General features: G+C 42.2%; 1 protein-coding gene across 6 annotated transcripts in view; it reads left to right on the forward strand.

Moving 5' to 3' along the window:
• Positions 1–26,999, forward strand: part of KIF16B (kinesin family member 16B) — a 317,135-nt gene that overhangs the window by 184,464 nt on the left and 105,672 nt on the right. For all 6 annotated transcript variants that reach the window (XR_008392618.1, XM_053671040.1, XM_053671038.1 and 3 more), the window contains one exon: positions 1,159–1,247. Coding sequence is in view for 5 of the 6 variants with exons in the window: in XM_053671040.1 (XP_053527015.1) it covers positions 1,159–1,247 (89 nt within the window). In the remaining variant the exon portion in view is untranslated. The remainder of the gene's footprint in view (positions 1–1,158; positions 1,248–26,999) is intronic.

Raw genomic sequence — 26,999 nt, forward strand, 5'->3', positions numbered from 1 at the left:
TTCTAGACCCTTCTCTTCAAATTTTTGCCCTCACAGGAGTTGGGGGTCACGTGCATTAAGGGGAGAGTGACTTCCACTTACAAACATCTTTTAAGAGTTAACCTATTATCAGAATCACTTCTGTTCAAAAGTTTGCTCATTTTTATTTATTTGGTTGTTTCTTGGGGGACAAAGCAGAAAGCGAGCTTAGGACAATTGGGAGAGACTTCCTCTTGGTTGGGTAGGGCTATCCAGAGGGCACTGAATGGGGGAGGGGGGTGGAGGACCAGAGAGACAGGGGAAGGAGTGAGAGGGAGAGAGATCTGTGCAGAGACAGTGTGCTGTCCTTAGACCGAGGAAGATAATGAGGACTGCAGCTAGCATTTCTGTAATCACGGCACTGCAGGGAACGTCCACATATTTTCTACTTTATCTGTGCAGCAGCTGTTACTAGCTCCATTTCACAGACGATCGAGATGAGAAACTGAGACAAACTTGTTCCACAGCCAGTGACTGGGGTGTCAGTGATAACCCTGACCTGCCAACCCGGATGTGTTTGCCCTTCATCCCCGAGTTGCGAAGCCCCACATCTTAGCATACTTGTAAGGACTGCCTGAGGTCGCCAGTACTGTAGATGGGAAACAAGAAAGCTGAAAACCTCAGCCTTCTTCCTCAGGCCAGTGAAGCCTGTAGCTCAGGGTCTCCCTGGAGGGTCCATTTTGATGCGCAGTTGCAGAAAATGTTTGCTAATAGCTTTCCATGGAAGCAAAACAGGTCAAGTCTTGTTTTTTGGTCTCCCTTCCCTCTCCCTGCTCCATCTCCATCACCCAGTACGTAAACCTGAACATTGCTGATGACAGGACAGTGCTCCTGCCAGGGAATGAGGGTGGCAGAGATGTCAGGACCCCTTCCCTCAGCTTGAATGCAGCATGGTCAGGGAGACCATCAGGGTGTGGAGCTACTGGCTGGTTTTCCCAGTTCAAGCATGCCAGGGCCCTCTGGTCTTTAGCTGAGGGCTTAAGGTTGAGACTGCCCTTGATTTGCCATCCTTAGAAAGGCCAGCTGAGAGGTGCATGAGAAGTGTCTGTGCCTCACTCTGTCTCACTCGTTGAGAGCATTGAGTCCACAGCACTGGCACTACCTGCGAAGGTAACCGTGTTGCCCTGTGTCTGCTCCTAGAGTGGCCTTCTGTCCTCCTTCAGCTTGTCCATGACTGACCTCTCAAAGTCCTGCGAGAACCTCTCTGCCGTCATGTTATACAACCCAGGGTGAGTGAACAGCAGCTTTTCCTGCCCCGTGACCATCACTGTTCTGTTGTGTATCGTGTCTCTCCTTTAAAGTCACTGGATAAAAGAAACCCTTTTGCAATCAGATCAGCCGTAGTCATTTTCCAGGTTCCTTTCTAGCTCTGGCTGTAGGTGTACATACTTTTACTTATAATTACAAAATAAATAAGAGTACATATTTTGATTTTTTTTTTTTTGCTAAACAGCATAATAAGCATTACTAAGAGTTTTTAAAAGATTCACTATTATTTCCATTACTGATGTTTGAGAGCTGGCACTTTGATTAGTCAGTGCAGTCTCTCTTTGGCTGAGGCCCTTTCTTCTCATGTTGTAAATTTATTGTAATAACAGTGACAGCTTTGATTCTGTGGGCATAGCATAGCACAGGAAATTATGTTCACAAATCCCAAGGACTGGGGGCCTCTGAGGACGCCAACAATAGTGTTTCAACGGACTTCATGGCTGGGTGACCTTACTCAGGTAAGCTTGATGGTTTCCTCAGTGAAATGGTGATAAAAATGAAAATACTTTAAAATGAGAAACTGAAAGAAAGGTCTTTAGGGACCTTTCCAGTTTTGTGAGTTTCTATACGTTTATGTTTCTATAAGGAAAATATGTAAAACAATGAAGGTAAATCTAGTAGCTAAGTGGGATAAAGCTAACAGCATCTTCTAGAGCTATCCTTTATTTAGTAGTTACTATATGCCAAGCACTGTGCTAAGCACCTCACTTCCATCTCTTAATTCTGAGGGCTCTTATCCCCATTTCACAGATAAAGAATTTATATCGCTTTGCTCGCCCGCAGTTTCACGGTTGGTGCTGTGGTATCAGAAGTCCAGGCCTTTCTGATTTCTAACCCACGCCCTGACCATGGGGCTGATTCAGACCTGTGGCCTGCTCGCTGCATTGCCCATGGCCCCTGTCTCAGCTCCTCACAAACACTGGGCGCAATGGCATGCCCTTCTGCAGCTCAAGTCAGTACTCTGATTCATGGAAAGCGGACAGGCCTGTAAGGAAATTCTTTATTTTTATAGGAGTTTAAACTTGAGAGGGGCCTTTGACCATGTCTCTAGATTTCTTATGTTACAGGTGAGCTGAAGCTCATCTTGCTTGAATTAAAAAAAAAATCCGGTTAGTGCGTCACCAGGGCTGCTGCAGGCTCCTGGGCCTCTCCCTCCTTCCAGTCCTTCCGAAAGTGAAAAAGCAAGCCGTTGAGTCCCTTGTGTCAGTTGAGGAGAGCGGTGCTTATTAAAATAAGTCTGTCTTGAAATAAGCCATATTTTAAAATCCCCTCAGAGCAGTGTTTACTGTTACTTTGGAAGGCATGTTTTGTTGTAGGTCTTTTATTCCTTGCAGTAGTTTTAGCAACTGCCTGTTAGAGTGACTGAGTTGAATTGTAACTGTGCAAACTGGAGCTTGGCCACTTGGTGCCTTGAGTTTACATGACTCAATGGTTTGTGTTAAAGGAAACAGTTTTTTTATTAACAGGCTTCCAACCTTGGGGGTGGCTGAAACTACTTCTGCTGAGAGCCGTCCTTTCCCATGAAACCCAGAACTTCCCTTGCTCCCCAAAAGGCTATAAGCCAAAACCATACTCAGAAGTTATCTGTCCACTAGCAGTCACGAAAACAGATCTCCGTCCTCTCCGATGTGCACTTGTGGGTCTCAGAGTCACCTTCCTCTCTCAGCAGCTCGCTCCTGCAGGGTCCGGGTACACTGCTCTCAGCCTTCATGGAGCAGTTCAGGAAACCATGTGCCACGTTACACTGCCCCAGATGCTGGAGCCCAGGGAGGCACATGTCCCAGCGTGGGACCCTGCCTCCGGGAGTGGGCGTCCAGCTCCGTGGGGTCTGAGTCCCTGGTGGGCCCTGCTTCTCCTGGTCCCATAAGCACTCCCATCCACACAGGGAGCAGGGCCAGAGGCCCAGAATGTCCAAATGCCAGAAAGCCAGAGGGAGAGGGCGTACACCAAGCTCTCAAGTCCCTATACCAAGAGTGACTTCTCCGTACGTCCTTCAGAGAAGCAGGAGTCTGCAGCTCAGCATTCCCAGTCAGAGTTCGGCTCCAAACAGCGCTTGTGCCTGTGCTTGGCCAGGCAGGCCCCCACAGCTCCGTGAGCTCTGCTGCTGTCTTCTGCAGACAGACGTCCAGGCAGACAGACCTCATGGCTAACTCACTGCAGACCTCTCTGCAAACCTCTGACTGCAAGTCTGACTCTGACTTTCTGACCTACTCCTATTCTGATTTAAATACTTGGCTCAGAACTTCCTTTGTGACCCTTCCTATGGTGTGTTAGTGCCTGCCATGGTGTCTTTGACCCTCTTTTGGCTGCCATCTTTAGTCTGGGCAAGAGTTCCTAGCGATGCACAGGCATCTGGGGAGGGCACCCACCCTGGCTGTGTCATGAGCCACTGCACATTCTCACAGTCACATACATGATTTTCCCTGGGCAGCAGTCTTCTTCCCTTCAGGAAGACACAGCTTTAATTTGCCTTTGTTATACAATGTATCTTAAATGCTGTGCCTTCCTCTCTTCCCTTCAACTAATCCTACCTGTAGTCAGGATTGTGGGGGTATTCCCCTGTTATCAGGGGACCCACGCACTGCACTCCATGCGCAACATATAAAGTGAGAATCATTTATGTGCTCACTTTGTTTAACTTCAATATAATATGCAGGTCTTCGGTTCAATTTCAGTTTACATAAAATCATCCACGTATTCACTACTTTGGGCCAGTGTAATTGTGCTGGGATATGAAGAGTGCTTGCTTGGAGTCGTCTTCTGGTCCAGGACCCAGTTCCAGTCTTGGAATCTAGGTGTCTGCTTTATCATTAAGGGTGGTACCTTTTACTTTGAAACCATTTGGGAATGTTATGTGGCTGTTCAGGGCCTTCGAAAACCAAAAAACTGCAGTTGGCCTGTCCCTCTGAGACACAGGGTCACGAAGTGTGGGCCTCTGTTTCCTTGCATTCAAAGATGGGATCTCATCCTTCGTTTTTCTTCTTAACACTGGAGAATATATAGTCCTCTGAAAAGCAATGCCATTTTTTTTGTTGTTTGCTGTTTTTATGTAAAAATAGTTTTTCTCAGTGCTTATAAAATACAGGTCAGAGTGTACTCATTTTCATCCTCAGAACTTTTCAGTGACTTCCCTGGTCTAAAAAACACAACCCCAGCCCTTTGCCATGTCACTCGGGCTCTCCGCCAGCTGTGCCCTTCTCAGCCCATGGGTCCCTGCGTCTCGTGCTGTGCTCATCACTCAGACTCACCAGGAATAGCCATGCCTTTGAGGCTTGTCCTCTGCCAGTTTCAGAGCCTGGAATGCATTTTAAGATGCACCCACTTGTCCTATAAAGCTTAGTATAAACCAGGCCCCCTCTGAAAGCTATTTCCAGCTTTTATCTCTCAATTTAAAAATGTGTTCCTTCCTCAGGCTACATTGCTCTATTTCCGGCGTCTTTATTTTGTTCTTTGTGAGGGACACTCACCTATCAATCAGCAGGTTCTTTCATAGCACCTCCTGTGAAGCAGGCAGGTTCTAGCACTGGGGCACTATTTCGAGCAATACCACAAAGGTGAGTTTACAGCTGGCTGGAGGAGAGAAGCAATTACAGATAATTTACAAATAAATACACAAGGTATCTATTTGTAAATTACCTGTAATTGCCAGAGGGAATGGGAGAGGGGACAGTGGGGAGAAGGGTTTTCAGGAACTACTATAAAGGACACATGGACAAAACCAAGGGGGAGGGGGAAGCAAGGGAAGGAGGTGGGTTTGGAGGGGGTGGGGAGAGAATACAGACAGCTGTAACTGAACGACAATAAAATAATAAAAACAAATACAGAAAGTGACAGTGAAATTAACATAAAATATCTGGGGCAGTATTTGACGGAATGATTAGGGAAGGCTTCCCATGGCGGGGATATTTAATCTAAGACTTGAGTGGGGAGAAGGTGGCACTCCTGCAGCAGAAAGGGGGAGAGAGCATAGTATTTCAGGCAGAAAACAAAGCAAGCACAATGGCTTCAAAATGGGAAGCAGAAAAAGGGCCAGTGTAGGGGGAATAGTAAGCACAAAGAAGAGTGTCTAGAGGGTGAGTCTAGACAGCTGGGCAGGGCCTGGTGGGCCCCTGGAAGGAGTTGCCTCTCGTTAGAGTGCTGGGGAAGCATCTGGGGGCCTTAAGAAGGAGAGTAACTTGAAGACGTGCGTACTGCAGAGAGGGGGAATGTCCTTTGGAGAAAGTAGCATAGACACAAGATACCATTTAGATAGCAGTATCCTTAGTCCAAGAGTGCCTTGGACCTGGGTGGTAGCCATAGACAGGGAGTAATCTAGGGTGATGTCCAGGTTTTGGGTTTAAACAACTTCGTGTATGGTATGTCCATATTTGCAATGTGGGGCACAGGGAGGACCAGCTTGGGCTGGCTTCTGGGTAAGAGTTTGACTTATGTGTCTTTCCTATTATTAGATCGGAAGCTTTTCAAGGTCAAAGGCCTGACTTATTAATTTATGTATCTTAAAGTACCATTCACTAAATATGCTTAGTAAATGTTTAGCAAACAGGTTAAGAATTAAATTTTAATGAGATACATGTGTCTTTTTTTGAAAGGGGTTTTGCTAATTTATTTGAGTATCAATATTCCAAATATTAGAAAATGGTATCTTGTGCAAAGGAATGCATTTTTGTGGCATAGGTCAATTCCCAAATTACACTTGCTGCAGTTTCTGAATAATTTCAAGGTCATGTTCAGAATCCTCAAGCAAAAGATAGGAAGAGGGCCTCATAACAGAATGAGGAATTAGACCAAGGCAGTCAGAGAATTCAAGTGAGAAACAGTGCACTTTAGGCTGCATTACAGTTGGCTAAGGAGATGGTTCTAGAGGCATTTGATGACACCATGATGCCTCCTGTTCACCTGGCTTCAGTTAACAGACATATTTTGTCTCTGCCACCCCTGCAACACTCATTTGTAAAAATTCAGATGAAAATTACTTTATACTTCATCTCCCTGACATCACACTCCCATCAACTTGCCACCTGCTGCAGAGAATGATAGCCCATGAATTAAAACATAATTGGAGAAAAATTTTCTACTCCAATGTATAGGAAGCAGATACCTGGTGAAGTTGACTGCCTCCGCAACCTGGCAGATGGAAGCAGAAAGAAAGCTGTAGCGATGCCCTTTATACCTTTTGTGATGTTACAGGTATAAATACCGTCAGCCTCAGTTAAGCACCGTACAGTAAAACTGAAAGAACATTGAGAGAACTATGGACCCTGACGAAATACTTATTTAAATCTGGATAATCTGCTTAGACACAAGAGCGTGTTAGTTTCTCAAGATGGAAAACTCAGACTGAGGTGCTTTAACAATTCAGTGCGCATTTTGAGAGTCTGCTGTGTGTGGAGAATCTGGGTGTCAAGTGCGCTGTCCTCTGCCTAGGAAAACTGACGCGCACCTGATCCCATTTAGAGAGAAAGCAAGGCCCTCTGAGACTTGGCACTGTGCTGTCTGGGAAGCAGCTCCCAGCCCACCCCTGCCAGAGGTGGGGGTGGGTGGGGCGGGGAAGGGATTGGTGGCAGTTGAAGTGCCTAGGAAGGGATTCTCTTCCTGTAGCCATGCCTTGTAAAGTGCTGGGTAACAAAACCAGGGACTTCCAGAAAGAATTTTTCTTGACGTTGAGATCGCGTCCTGTGGGCACCATGGGCTCTCTCGTAAGCCTAATTCACAGGAACCCACTTTTCCTTGGACCTTAGGGAAACCAGGCATTTTCCTATCTTAACATCTTCCCCTGTTTCCTCCTTCTTGGCTCACTCACAGTGCCATAGCGATACACAGCCTGTAGTAAACAGCCAGAGTGCATGTCAGGAAAAGGATGCCCTGGAGGGGATTGTAGGGGTTATAAGGAACCTTCCTCTTGGAAGCCTCTGGTCTAGAGCTTTCTTCTCTGCAGTTAGGACATGAAGATTTTAGAAATTTATAATAATGACAAAGCGAAGAAGAATATTAACCAAAGAATTGGTTCTAGTCACTTACCCTTGAGGAGCCCCAACTTACTTGCTTCAGCTCTGCTTGAAAATTCTATGCAAGGTTCACAAATAAACTGGATTCTGGGCCCTGTGGTGTTTGCAAAGAGGACCAGCGGGCTGAGGAGAAGATAGTCTGGGAGAAGAATCTTTTGTAAGTAAGTAGAGTGCGTGCTAGACAGAGGGGGTCATGCTGAGGGCTAGGAAGAGATAAGAAGAATCTGCACATTAAGGCCTGGCTTGTGAGCACGCTGAAAACCAAGTGTGGGTGTCTGCAATCGGCTTTTGATAGAAAGAGCTATTCTTTGGGGACATACACTCTGGGGTTTGGGCAGGATGGATTAGAAGTAAGAGAGATTTCAGGTCAAGTTCCATAGATACCTTCTTGGTACATGTATGTGTTACAGTTTTTATAAGTTTTGGTTAGCATGTTCAGAATTTGTGATTATGGTTTAAATGTATGGCCACAAATACAACAGAGAATTACTTTTTATGCACTCATAACTTATTTGCTTTTTAAAAATGTGTGGTATAAAAATGTAACTATTTTTTAAAAGCAAACAATTTATTAAAATAAATAAGTTAATATAGAAAAGAGTAAAGTTGGAAACTTAAAAGGTTTAAAATTAAAGTTTTATTTCATTTAGTTTTTTTTTTATTGTTGTTTAAGTATATCTATCTCCATTTTCCTACCACCACTTTCCCCCACCTCCCACTCTCAGTCCCACTCCCTTTGGTTTTGTCCATGGGCCGTTTATAAATGTTCCTTGATGACCCTTCCCCAGCATAACTACTTTTAGGAATATAGTTTAGTAGTGTTAAGTGCATTCACATTGTTGTACAACTAATCTTCAGAGCGCTTTTCACCTTTATAAGCTGAAACTCTATACCTGTCAAATACTAACTTCCTTCAGCTGATCCCTGGCCATCCCTGTTATACTTACTATCTCAGGAATTTGACTACTTTAGGTACCCCATGTAAATGTAAAAATAGACAGTATTTGTCATTTTGTGACTAGGTTATTTTACTCAGCATAATGTCTTCAAAGTTCTTTCATGTCGTAGCATATATCAAAACTTCCCCTCTCCTCAGGGACGAGAACTAAGGGGGGTGGAAATGGGAGGGAGGTGGGGAGCAAGGGGCGGGGGAGGCTGGGATGGGAGAAATAGACAAAAAAACTGTACTTGAAAAATAACTAAATAAATTTTTTTTTTAAATCACACACAAAAAAAATCCCCTCTCCTTTATTAAGACAGTAATATTTCGTTGTATGTCTACACCAAACCTTGTTTATCCATTCAGCTGTCAATGGACACTGAGTTACTTCTATGTACCATATGGGTGTTGTGAATAATGCTTCTGTGAACACAGGTGTACAAATATAGTTTGCATCCCTGATTTCAGTTTGTTGAGTGTATACTCAGAAGTGGTAGTGTTGGGCCATTTGGTAACTGTGTTTTTAATTTTTTGAGAAACTGCAGGCTGTGCCATTTGTCGACCCCACTGGCAGTGAACACTGGTTCCAGTTTTTCTATATCTGAGCCAACTCTTGTTTTGTGTTACTTTGTTAAAATGATAGTGGCCATCCTCATGGGTTTGAAGTGATCCCGTATTGTGCTTCATCTTCATTTTTTTCTTCCATTTTCTCATGAATGTCCAATCGAGAAAATAGTGTTTGGAAATATAGAAAGAAAAAAAAAGAAAGGAAGAAAGGGAGGATAGACATAAAATTCAAAATTTAGTTTCTCTAATAAATGTGGTAAACAAATAGCATAAATCTAACATGAATCAGTTGCCTAATGACCTCTCTCAAGCCCTGCTAAGTTCAGTTAAACCAGCTCATTCACATGTATCTGAACATTTAATTGATGGTAGGAATCCAAGAACTGTTTCTAGCCAAGGAAAGATGCGGTCATCTTTGCATTGAGGGGATCACTCTGGTGACTGAGTAACAAGGGCCTTGAGGAAGCAACAGGAAAGGCTTGAACTGAAGCAGCAGTTGGAGGAACCTAGAAGGTGGCAGTGCTCAGAACAGGTGTTCTGTTTTCTGGCTTAAATAATTGGGGGTTGCACACTACCCAGCTGAGATACAAGTACAGGTATAGGAGAAGGAAGAGCATTTGTCAAGAGGCACAGAGCATGGTGAGTACAACCTTAAAAAACCTGACTCCAGGTGAACTTTCTCCAGAGTGGGACTGTGTGTTTGAGAACTCTTGTCAGCCACCACGGGCCCCGTGGGAAAGGCTGGGGCCTGTGTGGCCTGTCAAAAGCACAGGATATAGTTGGTTCCCCATTGAACCAAACAGATGTTCACAAGTTCTGTCACTTTTTTCTCATCCATTCACTGCGGCTTGAGGGCCCATCTTTGTCCAACCCTGTGCTGGTGCTCCAGTGAGACAGACAGGGCCTGAGTCAGCTCGGAGCAGGATTTAGTTCACAGGGAAGACATTTGTAAAGCTTTTCAGAAATCAGCATGCCAGTAGCATTGTTATTCTGTTACAGCTGTCCCAGTTTTTTCCCCTTTGCCCTCTTCTCTCCATCCTACCCTGGTGCTCCCAGTCAATTCCCACCCTGTTGTCCATGTCCATGGGTCACTGATGAATGTTCTTTGACTAGTCCCTTCCCCTTCTTTCCACCATTAGTCTACTCTTCCCACCCCTCTGGTCACTGTCAGTCTGTTCTGTGTTTCCAGGCCACTGGTTCTATTACATGGAACATGTCTTAGCACATGACAAACTTGGTTTACTCTGGGGTGTCTTTAGTGCAGGGAAAGCTGCATCTCACCATAGTTTGTCCTTTGGCAGAGCACCCACTGTCCATCCATCCTGTGATCAGCCAGAGGCTAGCCCTGGTGAGAAGTGTAGGGTGTGGTGTCCCTTCACTGGTATTTGCCTTATCATCTCTCTAGGACCAGTTTTAACAAACAGGAATGAAAAAAAAACAATGGATGAGGCACCTCCTACTCAGACTTGTTTCAGAGCTTTCTGCTGCTGCCTGCAATACTCTCCCCTATCAGGCAAGTAGCATTGAGCCTTCTTAATTATTGCAAAGTATTTGTTTAATGCAAAATATTTGTTTAATAAATGGTAGCAGCACCTTTCTTTTAAAAACATAAACCCTTATGACTACTTATCTCTAAAGATACTGGATTTTTCTTGAATTTCAACAGCTGCTTTCCTTTCTTGCCCCAGGTTCCTGAGCACCAGCCTGCTTTCCAGTCTTTTAATAGAAAATCATTGCCCACTCTATCCCTTAGGAATTTTTTTTCCTCACATTGGCTCTCCACAGGGACTCTTCTCCCTGTTGCTATCCCCATTCCCCTCCCCTCAAAGCAAATCCATTAGTCCTTTTTACTCTTAGAACTTTGCTATGTATTTCTATGGAAGAACATGCATGAAAGGTTTTTCTTTTCCTTCAAATGGCCAATGTGCTGCACAGCAAAGGGAATCATCAACAAAATGAAAAGGCAGCCTGTAGAATGGGGTAAAATATTTGCAAATAATTTGCTACAAAAGGGGGTTAATATCCAAAATTTATAAAGAACTCAAAGTCAATATAAAAATTTCTATTGAAAAATGGGCAGAGGATCTGAATAGACATTTTTCTAAAGAAGGCATTCACATGGCCAATACACACAAAAAAAGATTCTCAATATTACTAATCAGCAGGAAAATACAAATCAAAACCTCAATGAGATGTCACCTTACACCTACTAGAATGCCTGTCATACAAGGGACAAGAAATCACAAGTGTTGACGAGGTTCTGGAGAAAAGGGAACCCGTATGCACTGTTGGTGGGAATGCGGACTGGTGCAGCCACTATGGAAAGCAATACGGAGTTTTCTCAAAATATTAAAAATGGAACTACCATACGATCTAGCAATTTCACTTCTGGATATTTATCTAAAGAAAACAAAAACACTAATTCAAAAATATAATATGCACTCCTGTGTTAATTGCAGTATTACCTACAATAGCCAAGATATGGACACTGAGTGTCCTTCAGTAGATGAATGGATAAAGATGTGATGTATTGGCTTTTTCCATATCTTGGCTATATATATAGTGGAATACTACTCAGCCATAAGTACTCAATGTAGTCAATGTCTAAAGAGTAGCTAATGTCCCAGAACCATCAGGGTGACTGTTATGGTCCTGATAATAATTCTTGACTTCTACGAGATGACCAAGAAAGACTCTTGGACCTGCCCCTGAAATCCTGGCCTACTCTTGCGCCAGAAGGTGGAGCTCATCACACCTCCTTAGCTTCATGGTAACCACTTCTCTTCCCAGCATCTGGTTTGGCCCCTCTGTACCTAAGGGATGACTTTCATACTCCAACACACTCATCTATGATTTTGTTCTCCAACACAGTCTCCTGTCACTTTCTACCTTGAACTTTTTGCTTCGGTTTATATGGACAAAACAGATTGTTCACACCTCTCTCCAGGTCAAGGCTATGTATAAAACCAATATTGTAATACCATCTATAAAACCTTCCCACTCATCTCCCCTGGGCCAGTCCTCTTTATCTTTTAAGCTGTGTATAGGAATTGTCTCCTCGGGAAGTGTCATGTGCATCTCCATTTTGAGCTAAAGGTTTTATCTTTATTCTCTGGTTGGCATTTTCTATATACCCTTACTATAGAGTTCTCTAAATTCATTTAACTGATGCTTATGCCTGCTTTCCCAGCAGGCTTCATGTGGGTAGGAACCATCCCTTCCTGTCTTTGGGTCTCAGAGGCTTGTATGCAGTGGGGACAATGAGGTGTAGCCAGCAGATGTGCCCTTAGAACGCAGGATGTCAGCTCATAGGTCTGTACGTGCCTCGCACTTCACAGGGGTCCTGTGCACCTCTTAGTATCCCCAGGTCGTCTGCTCCCTATCTTTTTGAGTTTCTTACTTACACAGATGTACTTTATACATGTTTTGTGGCTTTCTTAGCTATTGAGACTTAAAAAGTGTATCTTTTTGTTTCTTTGGTATCATATACACCTAAACATGTTTTTGCAATAAACTAAAAATTTACTGTATTCAGCTCCTCTTAGAGAAAAGCTCTCTTAAAGAATTATGTCTCCTTTACAAAATAACGTATCCGGTAAGACCCAATGTTCAAAGCAACTGGTTTTTTGTCTTTGTTTAGCAGCCAACCTACTAAATCTCAAAAGAGCAATTAAAAAAAGAAAAGAAAAAAGAAAAAAAGCATGCTCTGAATTATAGTAGGAGTTGGAGTCTTTAAAAGTGAAAACCATGCTATCCGAGAACATTTTACCAGCCCATCTGGGCACATAAATTTGGGTGTTTCGTTTCTAACATAGTTTTGGAACTCACTCCTGGCCCACATCTCAAGCTCCCTGGAAATTGGGATTTGTATACACACATGTGTGGTACTTGGTGCCAGAAAATTTTTGGATGAGACAAAGCAGCCTGGTGACTTCCTTTGAGAGTTAGCTTCACTTTGGAGAAGAGCCCAGGCAGTGTCCTTGCTGGAAAATAATTTTGCTGCAAGGGAGATATTACTCCTCAGTCAGCTGAGTGTCTTTGAGGAGAGACCAGGCGCGCCGCGCCGCTCGGGCCTCCTCTGTCTTGCTCTGAGACTGCAAGCAGGTAGCTCATTTGGCAGGATGTGGAAGCTTTCACAGCTTCTTGAAAGTGCTCTAAGCAAATGTACAATCCAGGTTCATTTCAGTCTTGCAAATAAAGGAAGGAATTTTCATTTGTGCACCATTTTTCTTTTAAATACTAAGCAGTGACAAGGTCATTTAAATGGATATATCTGAATAATTAAATTCTGAAGAGGAGAAACACCCAGGTTTCAAATCCAGTTGGACAAAAAATCATCTCAAAAATGAAAAGTCAGACCCGCATTTGGTGTAGCAGCTTCTTGGAGTACGATAGTCTGAAATGGGGTTTGGTTGGCCACCACAGGCCTCAGTGGTTATAGAAGGCCCCTTAATTCTGAAGATGGTCTGAAGTCATTAGCCATCAGGGGATGGAGACAAATGAGGGATAATTGCATTTAACCTAACTTTTTGTTTTAATGTGTTCATTGTGGAAAAATTTAGTAATCACAAAAAAGAAGAAATTACTACAAAACTAAACATTCTAGTTTGTACATCTCTCTTAGTCTTTCTCTGTATGTATATGCAAACAAACACACACAGGGTAGGACAGAAGTAGGTGTACGTTTTTTGTGAGTTCATGAAACAGTTCACTATTGTTTATTAATTACTGTATTATCTTTACCTACTTTTGCCCCACCCTGTTGTACACACACACACACATACACACACACACATGTCCAGAAGGAGAGCCATATAATATGAAAAACAGGCACTTATTAAAGAGGATACAAGAACCATTGTGCATAGGACAATGACACCTCGGCCCCCTTCAAAGTAGATACCTTGGGACCTCACATGATTCTCCCAGTCGCCATCAGCTGCTCCATTGTATTTTTCTGAATTTCATTGATAGTCTGAAATCTCTTCCCTTTCAAAGGTTATTTTAGTTTTGGGAAAAGCCAGAAGTTGCAGGGCTCCAGATCTGGGATGTAGGGGTGCTGAGCAACCTGGGTGATTTGATGTTTAGCAAAAAAACTCTGCATGAGACTTGATGCATTAGTTTATGTTTTGTCTTGATGAGGTTGCCCGTCATCAGTTGCCCATAGCTGCAGCCTTCTGAATCATCTGAATAATTTATGTGAAGGAATGTTGAAGTGTAATGCAAAATTTGATGCAGATTTGTTGCTCTACTGTGAGGGCCACATAGTTCACATGCTCATTCAGTGGCGTCTGCCACTCCCACTGACTAGTACAGTAAAGACATCATTGTTCATGCATGCACATTCCAGTCTACTGTCCTTGGCTGCCAGGTTACATGGATGTTGCAGAAACTGTTCTTGTATTAGCAATGGCTGTACTTTTTCCAGATAGACCTCGTGTGTGTGTGTGTGTGTGTGTGTGTGTGTTTATATGAGTTCTTCCATGAAGATGGGTTCAAACTGGATTTGTAAGAGTTTTCCACACTTAGAGATCTTTTCCTTTCATATATATTTTCCTACATCATTTTAACATTCATGTATTAGTCCATTGTATGAATATCCCATACCTTATTTAACTTATCTTCTGTTGTTAGGTATTGTGTTATCTAGTTTTGAGCTGTCACAAGCAGTTGGGGTGAACAGATAGCTATATCTTTGTTTACCTGTGGTTACTTCCATTGGGGAGAAAAATAAAGTAGAAATGAAATTACTAGGCCAGAGGGTACATATAGTTTTAAGGCTGTCTTGTTACATTTTTACAAATTATTTTATAGGATGGCTATATATCACCACCAGTTCCCATTGATAGTGTATGGGACTTTCCATCTCCTTGCAAACTGGAAGTAAGTCGTCTTGAAGTGTAGACAGTGTCAATAGAAGTATACCCTTCTCTTGCAGCTCTGAGCTCTGTTTGCAGGAACTAGAGAATCCCATTGCCAGTGGCTCTCTCTAGAACTGTGTCCTGGGCATCCTGATCACCACCAGTTTCATTACAAGACCTTGTTTGTCCTGTGCTGACCTACATGCCTTATTAGAATGCTACACGTTGGTAGCTTTAGCCTTCCTGGTCCTTTCAAATTAAAGGTAGGGATAGAATTTCAGAATATAATGCTAGAAGGAACTAAGGCCCAAATCACAACTGTCAACAATTATATAGAAAAAAAAGTTTTATTTTCCTTCTTGTCTTCCACTCCTTCTCTATTTCTTGCTCATGCTCTCTCCCTCCGCATTTCTCCCCCCCCCCCAGCCTCTCTCCCTTCCTCCCTTCCTTGCTTCAACTGAAAGGATGAGCACATCACATTATGGAGAAAGCAAAAAGACATCAATAATAGGGTTACATCCTGTATTGTATTGAGTCTTAGTCTCACTGTAGATGACTATAGGCTTCCAGAAAACAGGCACAGGATCTAATTTGTTGTTTACTCAGTGTCCAGCTTCATACCTGGAACTTAACAGACATCTAACAGTTTTGATCTAACTGAATTCAATTTACCCTCTTAATTCATACTAACATAGAACAGGTTTCAGAAACAGAATCTGGTCATAGCTGGAGATACTCTTCATAAGATTTTGTGCTTTTGGATGAGGTCATGGTCTTGACTGTAGGTCTTGGGAGGGGTGGTCACATTGCCTATAAATATAGTGTCTTATTAGGTTTACTTTCTCTCCTCCTCTCACTTTTTATTTTTTTTCTTGGTGACCTTGAACATGAAATTATATATATATATATAACTAGCAATATTTATGTTGCAGGTGATTTGGTAGTTAGCCTGTGTTTTAATTAATGGTTGTTTACTGTGTTTATCCCTGCTGGTTTATTTTATTGGGCCTTAATAATTTTTAAAAGTTTGCTTTGCTGCAAGGCTGATTTCTTCTCCATCTTTTTGTCCCAGTTGTCTTGCTTTTTTATGAACTATTTACTAACTTTACAGTTGCTGTAGAACACCTTAAATAGCTTGTTAAGATGCACAGTTGTAGGGAACTTGTGATGAAAGCAACTGAAAGAAGTGGATTTCTTCCTTCTGTTATCAGAGATTAATGTTAATTACTGACGTGCTTTTTTCTTTTATTGTCCTTGAATATTATTTCACTATGAGCCATTTTAAATGATGAGCTCCCTGTGTTTTCTCTTTTCAAAGTAGAAAGATGAGCTGTAGAATTCAAAGAATATTTTTTTTATCATTTTAGATTTGCATTGTGCTTCATTCATTTTATAATTGCACAGTCTCACGATGAATTTTAAAGGTCAATTGAGGAAATGAGACTTTTCCTAGTGAAATGATGAATGTTAGTTATGGGCAAGTAGTTATAGTTAGCACCTTTCCTTTGAGTCCTACGTGACAGCACAATTTTCCTTTCAAGTAACATCTTGTATTAACTTGATTACATGTCGCAAGCCCTCTATACTTTAACTCATTTGATTAGAGCTTATTGCTGATTCAGTCAAGGTTCCAGTTTACCTCTCCGTTCTTGCTCTCAGGTCTTTGAACACACTGCTTCCTTCCCCTGGAACCCCCATCCATGTGTGTGTGTACCAGCACATCACATGCCTGAATCCTTCATAGTGTCTAAAATCTTAGTTCACATCTCACTTCCTCATAGAAGCCCTACTAACCCCAATCCAAATTTCATCTCCTTGGCTACTCATTCATAGCATCCTCTATTTTTCCTTGATAGCCCTTTAAATAGTTGGTAGTTGCATCTGTTGGTGCAACTGTTTGTCAACTCCAGGTCTGTATATTTCCTGGTGAACCGAAAGGGTCTGACTTTCTTTTTTCTTTTTTAAAAGACTTTATTTATTGATTTTTAGAGAGAGGAAAGGAGGGAGAAAGAGAGGTAGAGAAACATCGATGTACAAGATATATCAATCGGTTGCCTCTCACACCCTCCCAACTAGGGACCTGGCTTGCAACCCAGGCATGTGCTCTGACTAGGAATTGAACTGGCGGCCTTTTGGTTTGCAGGCTGGTGCTCAATCCATTGAGCCACACCAGCCAGGGTGGGTCTGATTTTCTTAATACTGTATCCCCACTTCTAAGTAGGTGGTTTGAAAAATAATTGTTGAGTGTGTATATGTGTGTGAATTGATGTGCCCTAATGAGGTACTTCCAGCCACTTCTTTTATCACAGACCAAAATTGTAACCTTGAATAGCTATGTCCCATGTTAGTGACATCAGACATTTTCTCACCATTAACAACCCCCACATCTGATGATCTAAAAGTTAATCATCATTGTTGTTGAAAATAAATGGAAATGAACCAGAGATTTGTAGAAGTGAAAAGGAAGTGAAATGGTTGCTATAATATAGTAGATTGAGAAAAAATTTTGAAACAGGTAGTTTGCCTCATTATAAATTTAAATGCTTATTACAAAAAAAATAAAACATTGAGGAATGAATAATCACAAGTATTCATAGTCCTTCTACCAAGAAATAATTATTTGTCTATATCTGTAATATTTAATTATATTTTCAGTATATATTTAATTGTATATCAGATATTGTCATTATGCATTATAAAGAGTATTTAAAAATTAAAATTAAGATCATATTAGATGCACAGTTTTTATTTCACTTTTTCTTTTAATATTTTATTGTGAACTTTTCCCAATGCCATTCAACATGCCTTATTTCTGTGTTTATATCATAATGTAACTCTTGATTAATCATTAAATGCTTTTTGGGAATATTTCCTTTTTACATAAATCATTGATTATATTGCAATTAATCCACTTACACAAATCTTTCCCACTTGGTTATTTTCTACTCTAAATTTACACCCCCCTGAATTCTTTGTTTCACAGGAGTTGCAACAAGGAGAGGAATAAAGAGAGATCAGGGAGAGAAATAAGGGAAAGGAAGGTGGGAAGATCCAGAAGAGAAAAGGCATGACAGCACAGAGCTGGGACTGGGCAGATGGGCCCAGGGCGGTACAAGAGGTGTTCCCAGACCTCCATTCAGCCTTAGTCCCATACTTACACACATATCAACCATTGCTGGTTAGGCGTGTTAGCATTTTGTCTTTCATCACGCAGTATCAAAGGAGTACAGATAGGTGAAGCGGGCTTGTAAAGCTCTTCCCTTCAACCATGTATCCTCAAGGCAGAGGAACTGTGTGGTAGGTACATCATAAGTCTTTTTTACAACTTCAGACTTCCCTTTTCTGGTCTCTGTGTTTTTTCTGCCTACAAATATGCACAGCCTTTGTTTTTAAACTAACTTCTCCTTGGGCTACCCAGTGTAGATCCCCCCAGACTGTTTTGTCAGAATCATTTGCCATGTATATTTCCAACAGCATGAGATTGTGTACATAAATAGTGGAACACGTGTATTATGACTTGCATAATATCATGCTATGTTGTAGGGCAATAGTTGATGATCTGGGTTACAAAACAGATTCTGTTGTAGATTCTCACTGGTCAGTGTATGTGTATGGCTGTGAAGGCTAAAAGGCTGTATACCACAATGGGGTGTTCATGGTGAGGGACTTTCCTCTTTTTTCTACATTTGTAGCAGTTAATTGCTTTCATCTTGAGATAGTAGGCAACACCAGAAGTTGTTATTTCTTAAGGCAAAGAGAATACTGCATTGAGTGACACTACCTCTTCCTCCTTCAGTTATTCTGTGACTGTGTCATTGGGTCTGGCTCTGAGCCTCATTTCACTGACTTCAGAGCACTGTCCATAACAGTCATTGGTTGAATACTTACTTAATGTGTCTTGCAGAGGGTCCTCAGTATACATAAAGTCAAGTAAGGCAGGACTCTGTCTGCATTCTGTGACCTGTAGGGTCCTAGGTGGTCTTGGCTCTGGCTCTTTCTTGGGTCAAAATTGTCCTCCTAACATCACTTCCCTCTGGTTTCATCTGCTATCACCATGCTGGTCTTGCTGTGTCCCCACACATTGCCATACACATTGACTCCTGGTCATGGGTCTGGCTTCTCCCCCACACTACCACCAAATATGTCCTCATGGTCATCCTCTTCTTTCATTCATATCTCCTGAATATCCCTTTCTCTCTCTACTCTCTTTCCTAGATCCATTCTTTTTCAGAGCACTTATCACAAAACACACTAATTGTTAGTTAGCTGTTCCTTTCACTAGAATGAAAGGTTTATGATAGCAGGAGGCCTCTTTTGCTGCACCAAAATACCCAGGACAATACCTGGCATATTGGCAATCTGTTGAGTAGAAGAATTAATGGATGCATGAACTCACTAGGTCCTGTGCCTTGAGCTCAATGCCTTGTGTGGAGGACTGCATATTTTCCAAACGCTCTCCTTCCACCCATCTCCTGTTGAAAATGGAAGTTTCATGGTGGGCTCATCACATTCTGTGTGATTGGTACACATGTGTATTTGATTTCACTTAATTCACTGTTAAGACTGAAATGCACTTGTCCATCCGTATTCCTAAGACTGAAGTGCACTTGTCCATTCGTATTCCTCTCAGAGTCGGATACGTAGTAGGTGCTTACTGAAGGTTTGTTGGATATGTGGCATGCATAGCTGAATGAGGTGGCAGGAAGATTGCCTGAGCTGCACCGTTCTGGTTGGTCCAACAGGGAGAGGTACAACTTGGGATGATGGATTAACCTTTAACCTTCGGAAACGTGTTTCTGGGGTAAAAGTGACCATGGTTTGGTCGAGTAGGTAAGATGAAATTCAGAGTTGAAGTGAGGATGGAGGAGGGATGGGAGGACGTAGGCTTTACTCCTGACTCCTCTAAAGAGGTCATCTTGGACTTCTCTCTGAAAGTCTTTGGGCCTCCGTCTCCTGTCTTATAAAGTCAAGGGAAGGGGGAGCAGGGTGTAGGGGTGTGTGTTGAGTTCAGTGCATGATCTCTCGAGTCTGCATGTAATTCTGCCTGTGACCCTATGGCTTGATCAGGTATGTCTCCATTTCCTGGATTTAATATGCACTCCTGGCTCTTTATTAGAGCAAGTTATACCACTGTTATACCACTGTTACGAGAAGTAGGCTGAAGAGAAACTCTACTAAAATGCTTTGGTATCAAATTTTACTATTTTTAAGAAAATGATTTTTGTTTCTTTGAGCACTTTCATTTATAATACAAAAGGCTTAAGACTGGCTCCTGGAAAGTCTTTAGTGAGTGCTTTTTAGACCAGGGATTTGAAAGTTTATTATGAAATCCTTCCCAGGGTACCAGGGATATTTATGTTATAAACCCTGACTTTTACCTAAATGGGGTTTAATTTCACAACTTCCTAGATTAAATTGCATTGTGAGACCCCATCTTGATATACACACCTTGAATTGCATTTGCTTGTAATTCACTCTACTATAAAGATAACCTGACGTGTTACACCATGATTTGGGGGGGAGGGGTGGAGAGAGACAGGCAGTGAGTGGGGTAGCAGTTCTTAGCTTTCTAATGAATGTTTACGTGGGAACTGATGAACACAGGGACAACTGCAAGGCCTTTGCATGAAGAGTTGGCATCCAGATGAATGGACGCTTCTTCCTTTCATGCTTTCCTGGTCCTCCCTTGGGATAGTAACTGCTTTCTGCTCAGCCTTTAAAGAACAATTAAAATGTCAAGGTTCTCAAGGTCCTGGAGGACCTGAGCAAACTCCAGCCTCCAAACACAAACTTTCTCTTTAGTCTTTACGGTCCCTTGGGATTTACTTGTACGTAAGGGGACTTGAGACTGATTAGAAGTTTCCGAGGGTGGTAGGGTGGTGAGAAGGTCAGTCATTCTTGTCTAAACTACTACAGAATCCATTGTGGTCAAAACTAATCCTTCATGAAGGATGAGGGAGAGATGAACCATCTTACATTGACTTCTGGTCTTTCTTAGCTCCTTTCCATCCATCCAGTACCAGAATCTGGACTGGAGTGTCACCCAGCATTCCAAGAAAGAGGCTGGGAGTTCTTTAAAAAATGACATATACTCAGTCAGACCAGCTACATAATTAGCAGGGCTCAGTACATAATGAAATGTGGGGCCTCTTGTTCATATATTAAGAATTTCAAGACGACAACAGTAGAGCATCAAGTAAATGCAGCACCCTGTGCATCTTTATGGATTGCACATTCATGAAGTCATTCCTGTATTTGATTACAACCTGAGTCACATAGAAAACATCCAAGCCTACCCACTGACTGAAACTTTGTCTTTACCTGTTCACATATGCACTTTGTTTCCATGTGAGGGACTGCGTGACCTTCAGCTCACCTCCATTGCCTGGTGAGAGCTCTTTCCAGTCGTATTGTAGTCCGGAGCTCAGCTTCCATTACCTTCTTGCCCACCCTCCTTCTAGCTGCTGGCTCAGGTGTTGGCCGGACTTGAGGAGCCACTGTCCTCTTTTTAGAAAGTGAATGACATTAGAGTTACACTAGTCAACATTGGGACAACACAAGCACTCAGATATTTATGCTTGTAGTGCATCTAATTTTTTGTTGTTGTTGTTTATCATAGTCTCACTTTCAGTGCATTGGGGCAAACTGAGAAATTCCCACCCCTTTAATTTTCACTTCCAATAATAACAGGAATATAAATTGCATGATATGCAGTTATACCTTTAAATGCTAGATGTCTTTTAATGCAAAAAAAAGCAGCCATTTCTTGTAAAAACCAGTTGTATGCTATGCTTTTTGTGTTGGACCAACACAATGTATGTAGATGTAAGTGTCATTTTAAAATGCTAAAAACAGCTGCAAAAACTATAGCTTTTTGTGGTTTTCCTTTTAACTATGACATTTAGGAAGTTAGCATTTGGGGCCAAGTTAATTCCAGTAAAAGAAGATAGTGAATGACTTATGGAAAATGAAGCCACATCAAAATACAAACACAGTTGATATTTTTTCCTTGATATTAACACACATTAATATTATATAATCTATTGAGGTTTCCTATTTGAAATTATTACCATTGATAATAGAGAGGCATTTTAAAGTATGATTAGTAAATATACATTTTACAGAAGTTATACAGTACCAACATAGCTTATATCAGCTCATATTTAAAATGTTGTTCCTAACTTTTTAATCGTAACACTCTCCTCAGATTGTTTGGGACTTTTTTATGTTAAGACTGAGCATCCTTATGATTTTTGTTTTGTTTTATTTTTTACTCTATTTTTGAGGAAATGGGAGTCATTATTTATCAAGGAACATATTGCTTTCAGTAGAAAGCAGACTTTTCTTATTTAGAAACAGGTCACAGAAATGAAGGTATACTTCATTAAGAATTAGAATGGGAATCTCTGATATTTTTAAAATAATTTTTTCAATTTTCCAATTGAAGTTCACATACAATTTTATATTTCTTTCAAGGGTACAGCATAGTTATAATTTCTTGACTCAGAACACTACATTTCAGTAGATGCTACTGTTTAGAAGGGATCAGAGCTGTGGCCTCATACATCTGGGGTTGACAGCCACCACTGGTCCAAATACTTTTCCCTTCCCTATCCCAGTCCCATGTTCTGAAATGAAATCTCCCAAGGAGGAACCAGTGAGCTCATCAGCCCAGAGACTCCTGGGACTTCCCCCGGCTGCTCTCAGGCCACCCTTTCTCTGGCCTGCAGAGCACTCCTGATCTGTTCATATCAGGCAATCTGCCTCTCTGATGCTTTGCCTCTCCTTACGGTTGTCATCTACTTGCCTTTCAGGCATTTCCTTCAAAGCTTTGCCATCTTTCCAAATCCTGACTTTTCGACTCCCTGTGGATAACTCATCCTGGGAACTCATCCTTTGATTTCTTACCTTTGCCTGTAAGCCTCGTGTTGTCCCCATTTGCTTACTTTTTAATGAGGTCCTATTCCCAACACTTGAGCCATCATTGTCCTAAATGCTTGGATGTTCCTTTGGTTCTCCTTACCAGAGTCCCAGCTGTAACCACTAAACTGTCTTTCTGGCTTGAAAGTATAGCCATGCATCTGGGCATCTCAACTCAATGCTGTAAGACAAAAAACACATCAACACAGAGATTGGTTGGTGCCTCTGTAAATTGATGGTGTCTAAGTGTTACCGAACAAGAGGTCCGAGGGAGGGGTAATACAATATATGGCCCACCTAGGGACGCCAAATATTGTTACACAACAGGGGCCCCTCCCAAAAGCAAAATACTAAAATCTACTGGGCCCTTCTGTCCGCCGCCAATTGGAAAGACATCTCTTAATGCCAGAGATTTGTGAAAAGGAAGTAAAATGTTTATTTAATGCTATTCAGGCCTAACACCACCACTAAAATAGCAAAGTCTTTTAGGGTATACACCTACACTCACATAGCTCTCCCTTCTCCCACTGTCCCAACTCCAGGTACCGTAAATCAGGAAAAGAGCACACGTCTGTATTGCAGGCTGCTGGCACCGTCAGCTGTGTCACTGTGCAGGATCTCCAGTTAATCCAAAGTACTGTGGTACCCTCTCATGGTCCACTGGCAAGAGTTCTTTGTACCCAGTTCCAGTCAAAGTCTCTCCTGCTTTCCAGGCCACGCGGCCAAAGCGACATCCCAAAGCCGCATGTGTCTCTTCTACCAAAGCTGCAGGGGTCCATACTCCATCAAAAGCATGTGGCTTTCTTCTTCACCTGGCTGCAGGGATCTCCATTCTGGCAAAGCTGCGTGGTTCTTCCCTTTCACCTGGGAAAGAGGGGGTCCGCACCCTGCCAAAACCACGTGGCTCCCTCTTTCACCTCACCAAGAGGGGGAGGGTCCTCACTCTGCTGAAACTGCGTGGCTCTCCCTCACCTGGGCAGTTATCCCCTCATGTCCCAGAGCCCTCACCCAGGCCTTCTCACTCAGGAGCGCAGCCACCACCACCACCACCACCACCACCACCACCACCACTCCCACCACCCCCGTTCCATCCTGAGTCCCCTGCTACTCCCTTCTCCCTGGCTCCAAACTTGGCCACTGCTATTTAACATTATCTATGAAACCAGTTAAGGGTTATAGATATGTTAAATAACCATTCCAGAGGTTAGCTGCAAAACTGTTGCTGTGCAAAATAGCTCTCAATGGCCCTGGCTCTATTCATCCCTTCTGGGGGGGGGGGAGCGGTGAGGACATCTTATATGTCTCTCCAATATTCCTATACACTTTGAATTCTAGACACCTTTCTAAATCTTTTTTTTTGGGGCCCCCCTGGCTGCACCCTGTATCATAAGTTTGAATAATCCCCAGTCACTCCTTTTTGCTTGTTTTCCTTGTCAGTTCTCTTGCCCGCTGGCCTCTTCGCCTGTTACAAATAATCTCTGTGCTCTTTATGCCTGTAAGCCCACCACTGTTCCTCCTCACTCTTAGCAGAGGTCCTTGCTTCTGACAGCACAGAGAATATATAAGTCCTAAGAGAACACCACCATTAAATCTCATGTCTGCTTTAAATTCATCTTTCCCTTTTCCTATTTCAGTGGCTGAACTATGCTTTTGCCTTTCTCAGGCTACTTTCCTCCACTAGTACTATGGACCCTGTAGGATTCATAGCTAATAATTATTAACTGCTGATTTCTCAGTTTGTACTCTCATTGGATCTACCCTATAAGGACTAGTGTCATTTTGAGTTTATTTTCAAATAAGGAAACTGAGGCCAAGAGAAGTTGAGAACTTGTTCCACAGTCACACAGGAGTCAGCATTTGATCTGGGTTATGCTAATTCCAGAGTACTTGCTCTTAGCCATTGGTCCATCGTTTCCTCTCCTACACATCAGGGTCCCCTGAGTAACTACAACCTCTCCCTAGTTTTTTTATTCCCTCTTTCTTTTGGCTTTTATGTATGAGGACTGATTAATAAACATACACATTTCTTTCAGTGACCAAAATGAGCATCCATCCTCCTAAAACTACCACCTCCTCTTTGTAACTAAAATTACTAGGAAAGCTCTCTGCCCTATCTACATACTCAGTGTCCACTTTCCACCCATTTACTCCTCAGCCTATTGCAGTCTGGCCCCAACCCACAAAGGTTACTCCAAGGTCACTGGTGATCTCCATGTTGTTCATTTCAATGAGTTCTCCTTGAGCTCTATCTTTATTGACATCTCTGAAGCATTTCACACTACCAATTCCTTCTTTCTTGAAACACCTCTTCCCTCTCCTTCCCTATGCCTATTCTTTCTTGGTCTTCTCTCTCTGTCTTTAACTGCTCACTCCTGCCTTGTTGGAAGGCCTGTCCTGCTCTGCCAGTAGCTGCATTATCTGTGAATTTACACACTGTGCACTAAGCTTCTTTATTTTCATTCTATACATATGTCCTGGACACCGTCATTTACCCTTGTGATTTCAGTTTCTATCTAGATGCTGGTGAATCACAAGTTCATTTTCATCCTTGATAAAGGGCCTGACAGCCAGATCTTTGTACCCCTTGCCTTTTGCACACTCAATTTTGATGACCTTCTGGAATCATTAGATACAACATGTGTAAAGTTGAGGTTACCTTCTTAAGACAGATTAGAGAAGAGATTAAAATTATGGGCTCTAACAGCTAGCAGGTAGGTGCCATATCTGAGACTCTATCAACCTGGCTAACACTGTTTGCCTTGCCCTGAGTCTCTGAGATCCCCTAAGCCTCTGTCCCACTCAACTTACTGGTCTATTCAAGCTGTTAAAGAGCGACTTTTCCATATGAATGGCTGGTCTTGACTCATGCTTCACAACTTCCTAAATCTTCTCAAAGAAAGAACAGCTGGCTTCAGTGAGCCCCCAGCCACCATACATCTTGCTAAGTGGTCCTAGGCATGGGACTAGCAGCAGCCAGACTAGATTCACACCTTGGCTTTTCTTGTGAATTCCCAAGACCAGCACAAGTAGCAGCCATCTCATATTGCTTTATAGTGCAGGGTGGCCCTGGGCAAAACATAGCTGGGGGCTGACCTTGGCCTGCACCACCCAGGAAATGCCATAGCCTGTGTACCCCATACACAGCTACAGATCACACTAGAGCACCATCACCCTGCCTCTGCACAGGTGATCCTCTATGGAGAGCTGAGGTTGGTGGTCAGTGGTCACAGCCAGTCCTTATAGCTGACTGACCTGGGTAAATCCCTCCCATTGATCTGCCAACAGCAACTAAGGCTCAACTACAAGGGGAGGGTGTACTTGGCACACACAAAGGAGACTCCGTGAGTACCCAGCTTGGGTTTTAGGGTGGCTGTTCCTCTGGAACCTATAGGACATCTACTACATTAGGGCAAGCTACCAAGACGGGGAGTCATAGCAGCTCTACCCAACACATAGCAACAAACACAAAGAAGCTGCCAAATAAGGAGACGAAGAAACATGGCCCAAATGAAAGAACAGATCAAAACTCTAGGAAAAGAGCTAAATGAAATGGAGATAAGCAGTCTATTAGATGTAGTGTTCAAAACACTGTTTATAAGGATTGTTCAGGGAACTTAGTGAGGACCTCAACAGCATAAAAAAGATCCAGTCAGAAATGAAGGATGCACTAATTGAAATAAAGAACAATTTACAGGGAAGCAATGGTAGAGTGGATGAAGCCAAGAATCAAATAAAAGATTTGGGACATAAGGAAACAAAAACCAGGCAGAGCAACAAGAAGAAAAAAAGAATCCAAAAAAAAAAAATGAGGATAGTTTAATCAACCACTGGGACAACTTCAAGTATTCATATCATAGGGGTTCCAGAAAGAAAAAAGAAAAAGGAAGAAATAGGAAATCTATTAGAAAAAGTAATGAAAAAAAAACTTCCCTAATTTGGTGAAGGACCTAGATGAGCAAATCCAGGAATCATAGAGTCCCAAACAAGATGAATTGAAAAAGGCCCAGGCCAAGACACATCATAATCAAAATGCCGAAGTTTAAAGATAAAGAAAAATCTTAAAAGCAGTAGGAGAAAAGCAGTTAGTTACCTACAGGGGAGTTTCCATAAGACTGTCACCTGATTTCTTACAAGAAACTTTGCAGGCTAGAAGGGATTAGCAAGAAATATTCAGACATGAAAAGCAGGGACTTACAGCTAAGGTTGCTCTACCCTGCGAAGACACATCATTTAGAATTGAAGGGCAGATAAAGAGCTTCCCAGACAAGGAAAAACTAATGGAGTTCATCATCACCAAACCATTATTATATGAAATGTTAAAGGGACTTATTTAAGAAGAAGAAGATCAAAACTATGAACAATAAAATGGCAATAAATGCATATCTATCAACAATTAAATCTAAAAAACAAACTAAGCAA

This window comes from Artibeus jamaicensis, unplaced genomic scaffold (genome assembly GCF_021234435.1).
Source record: "Artibeus jamaicensis isolate MK-2021 breed Jamaican fruit bat unplaced genomic scaffold, CSHL_Jam_final contig_685, whole genome shotgun sequence".
NCBI classification, from domain to species: domain Eukaryota; kingdom Metazoa; phylum Chordata; class Mammalia; order Chiroptera; family Phyllostomidae; genus Artibeus; species Artibeus jamaicensis.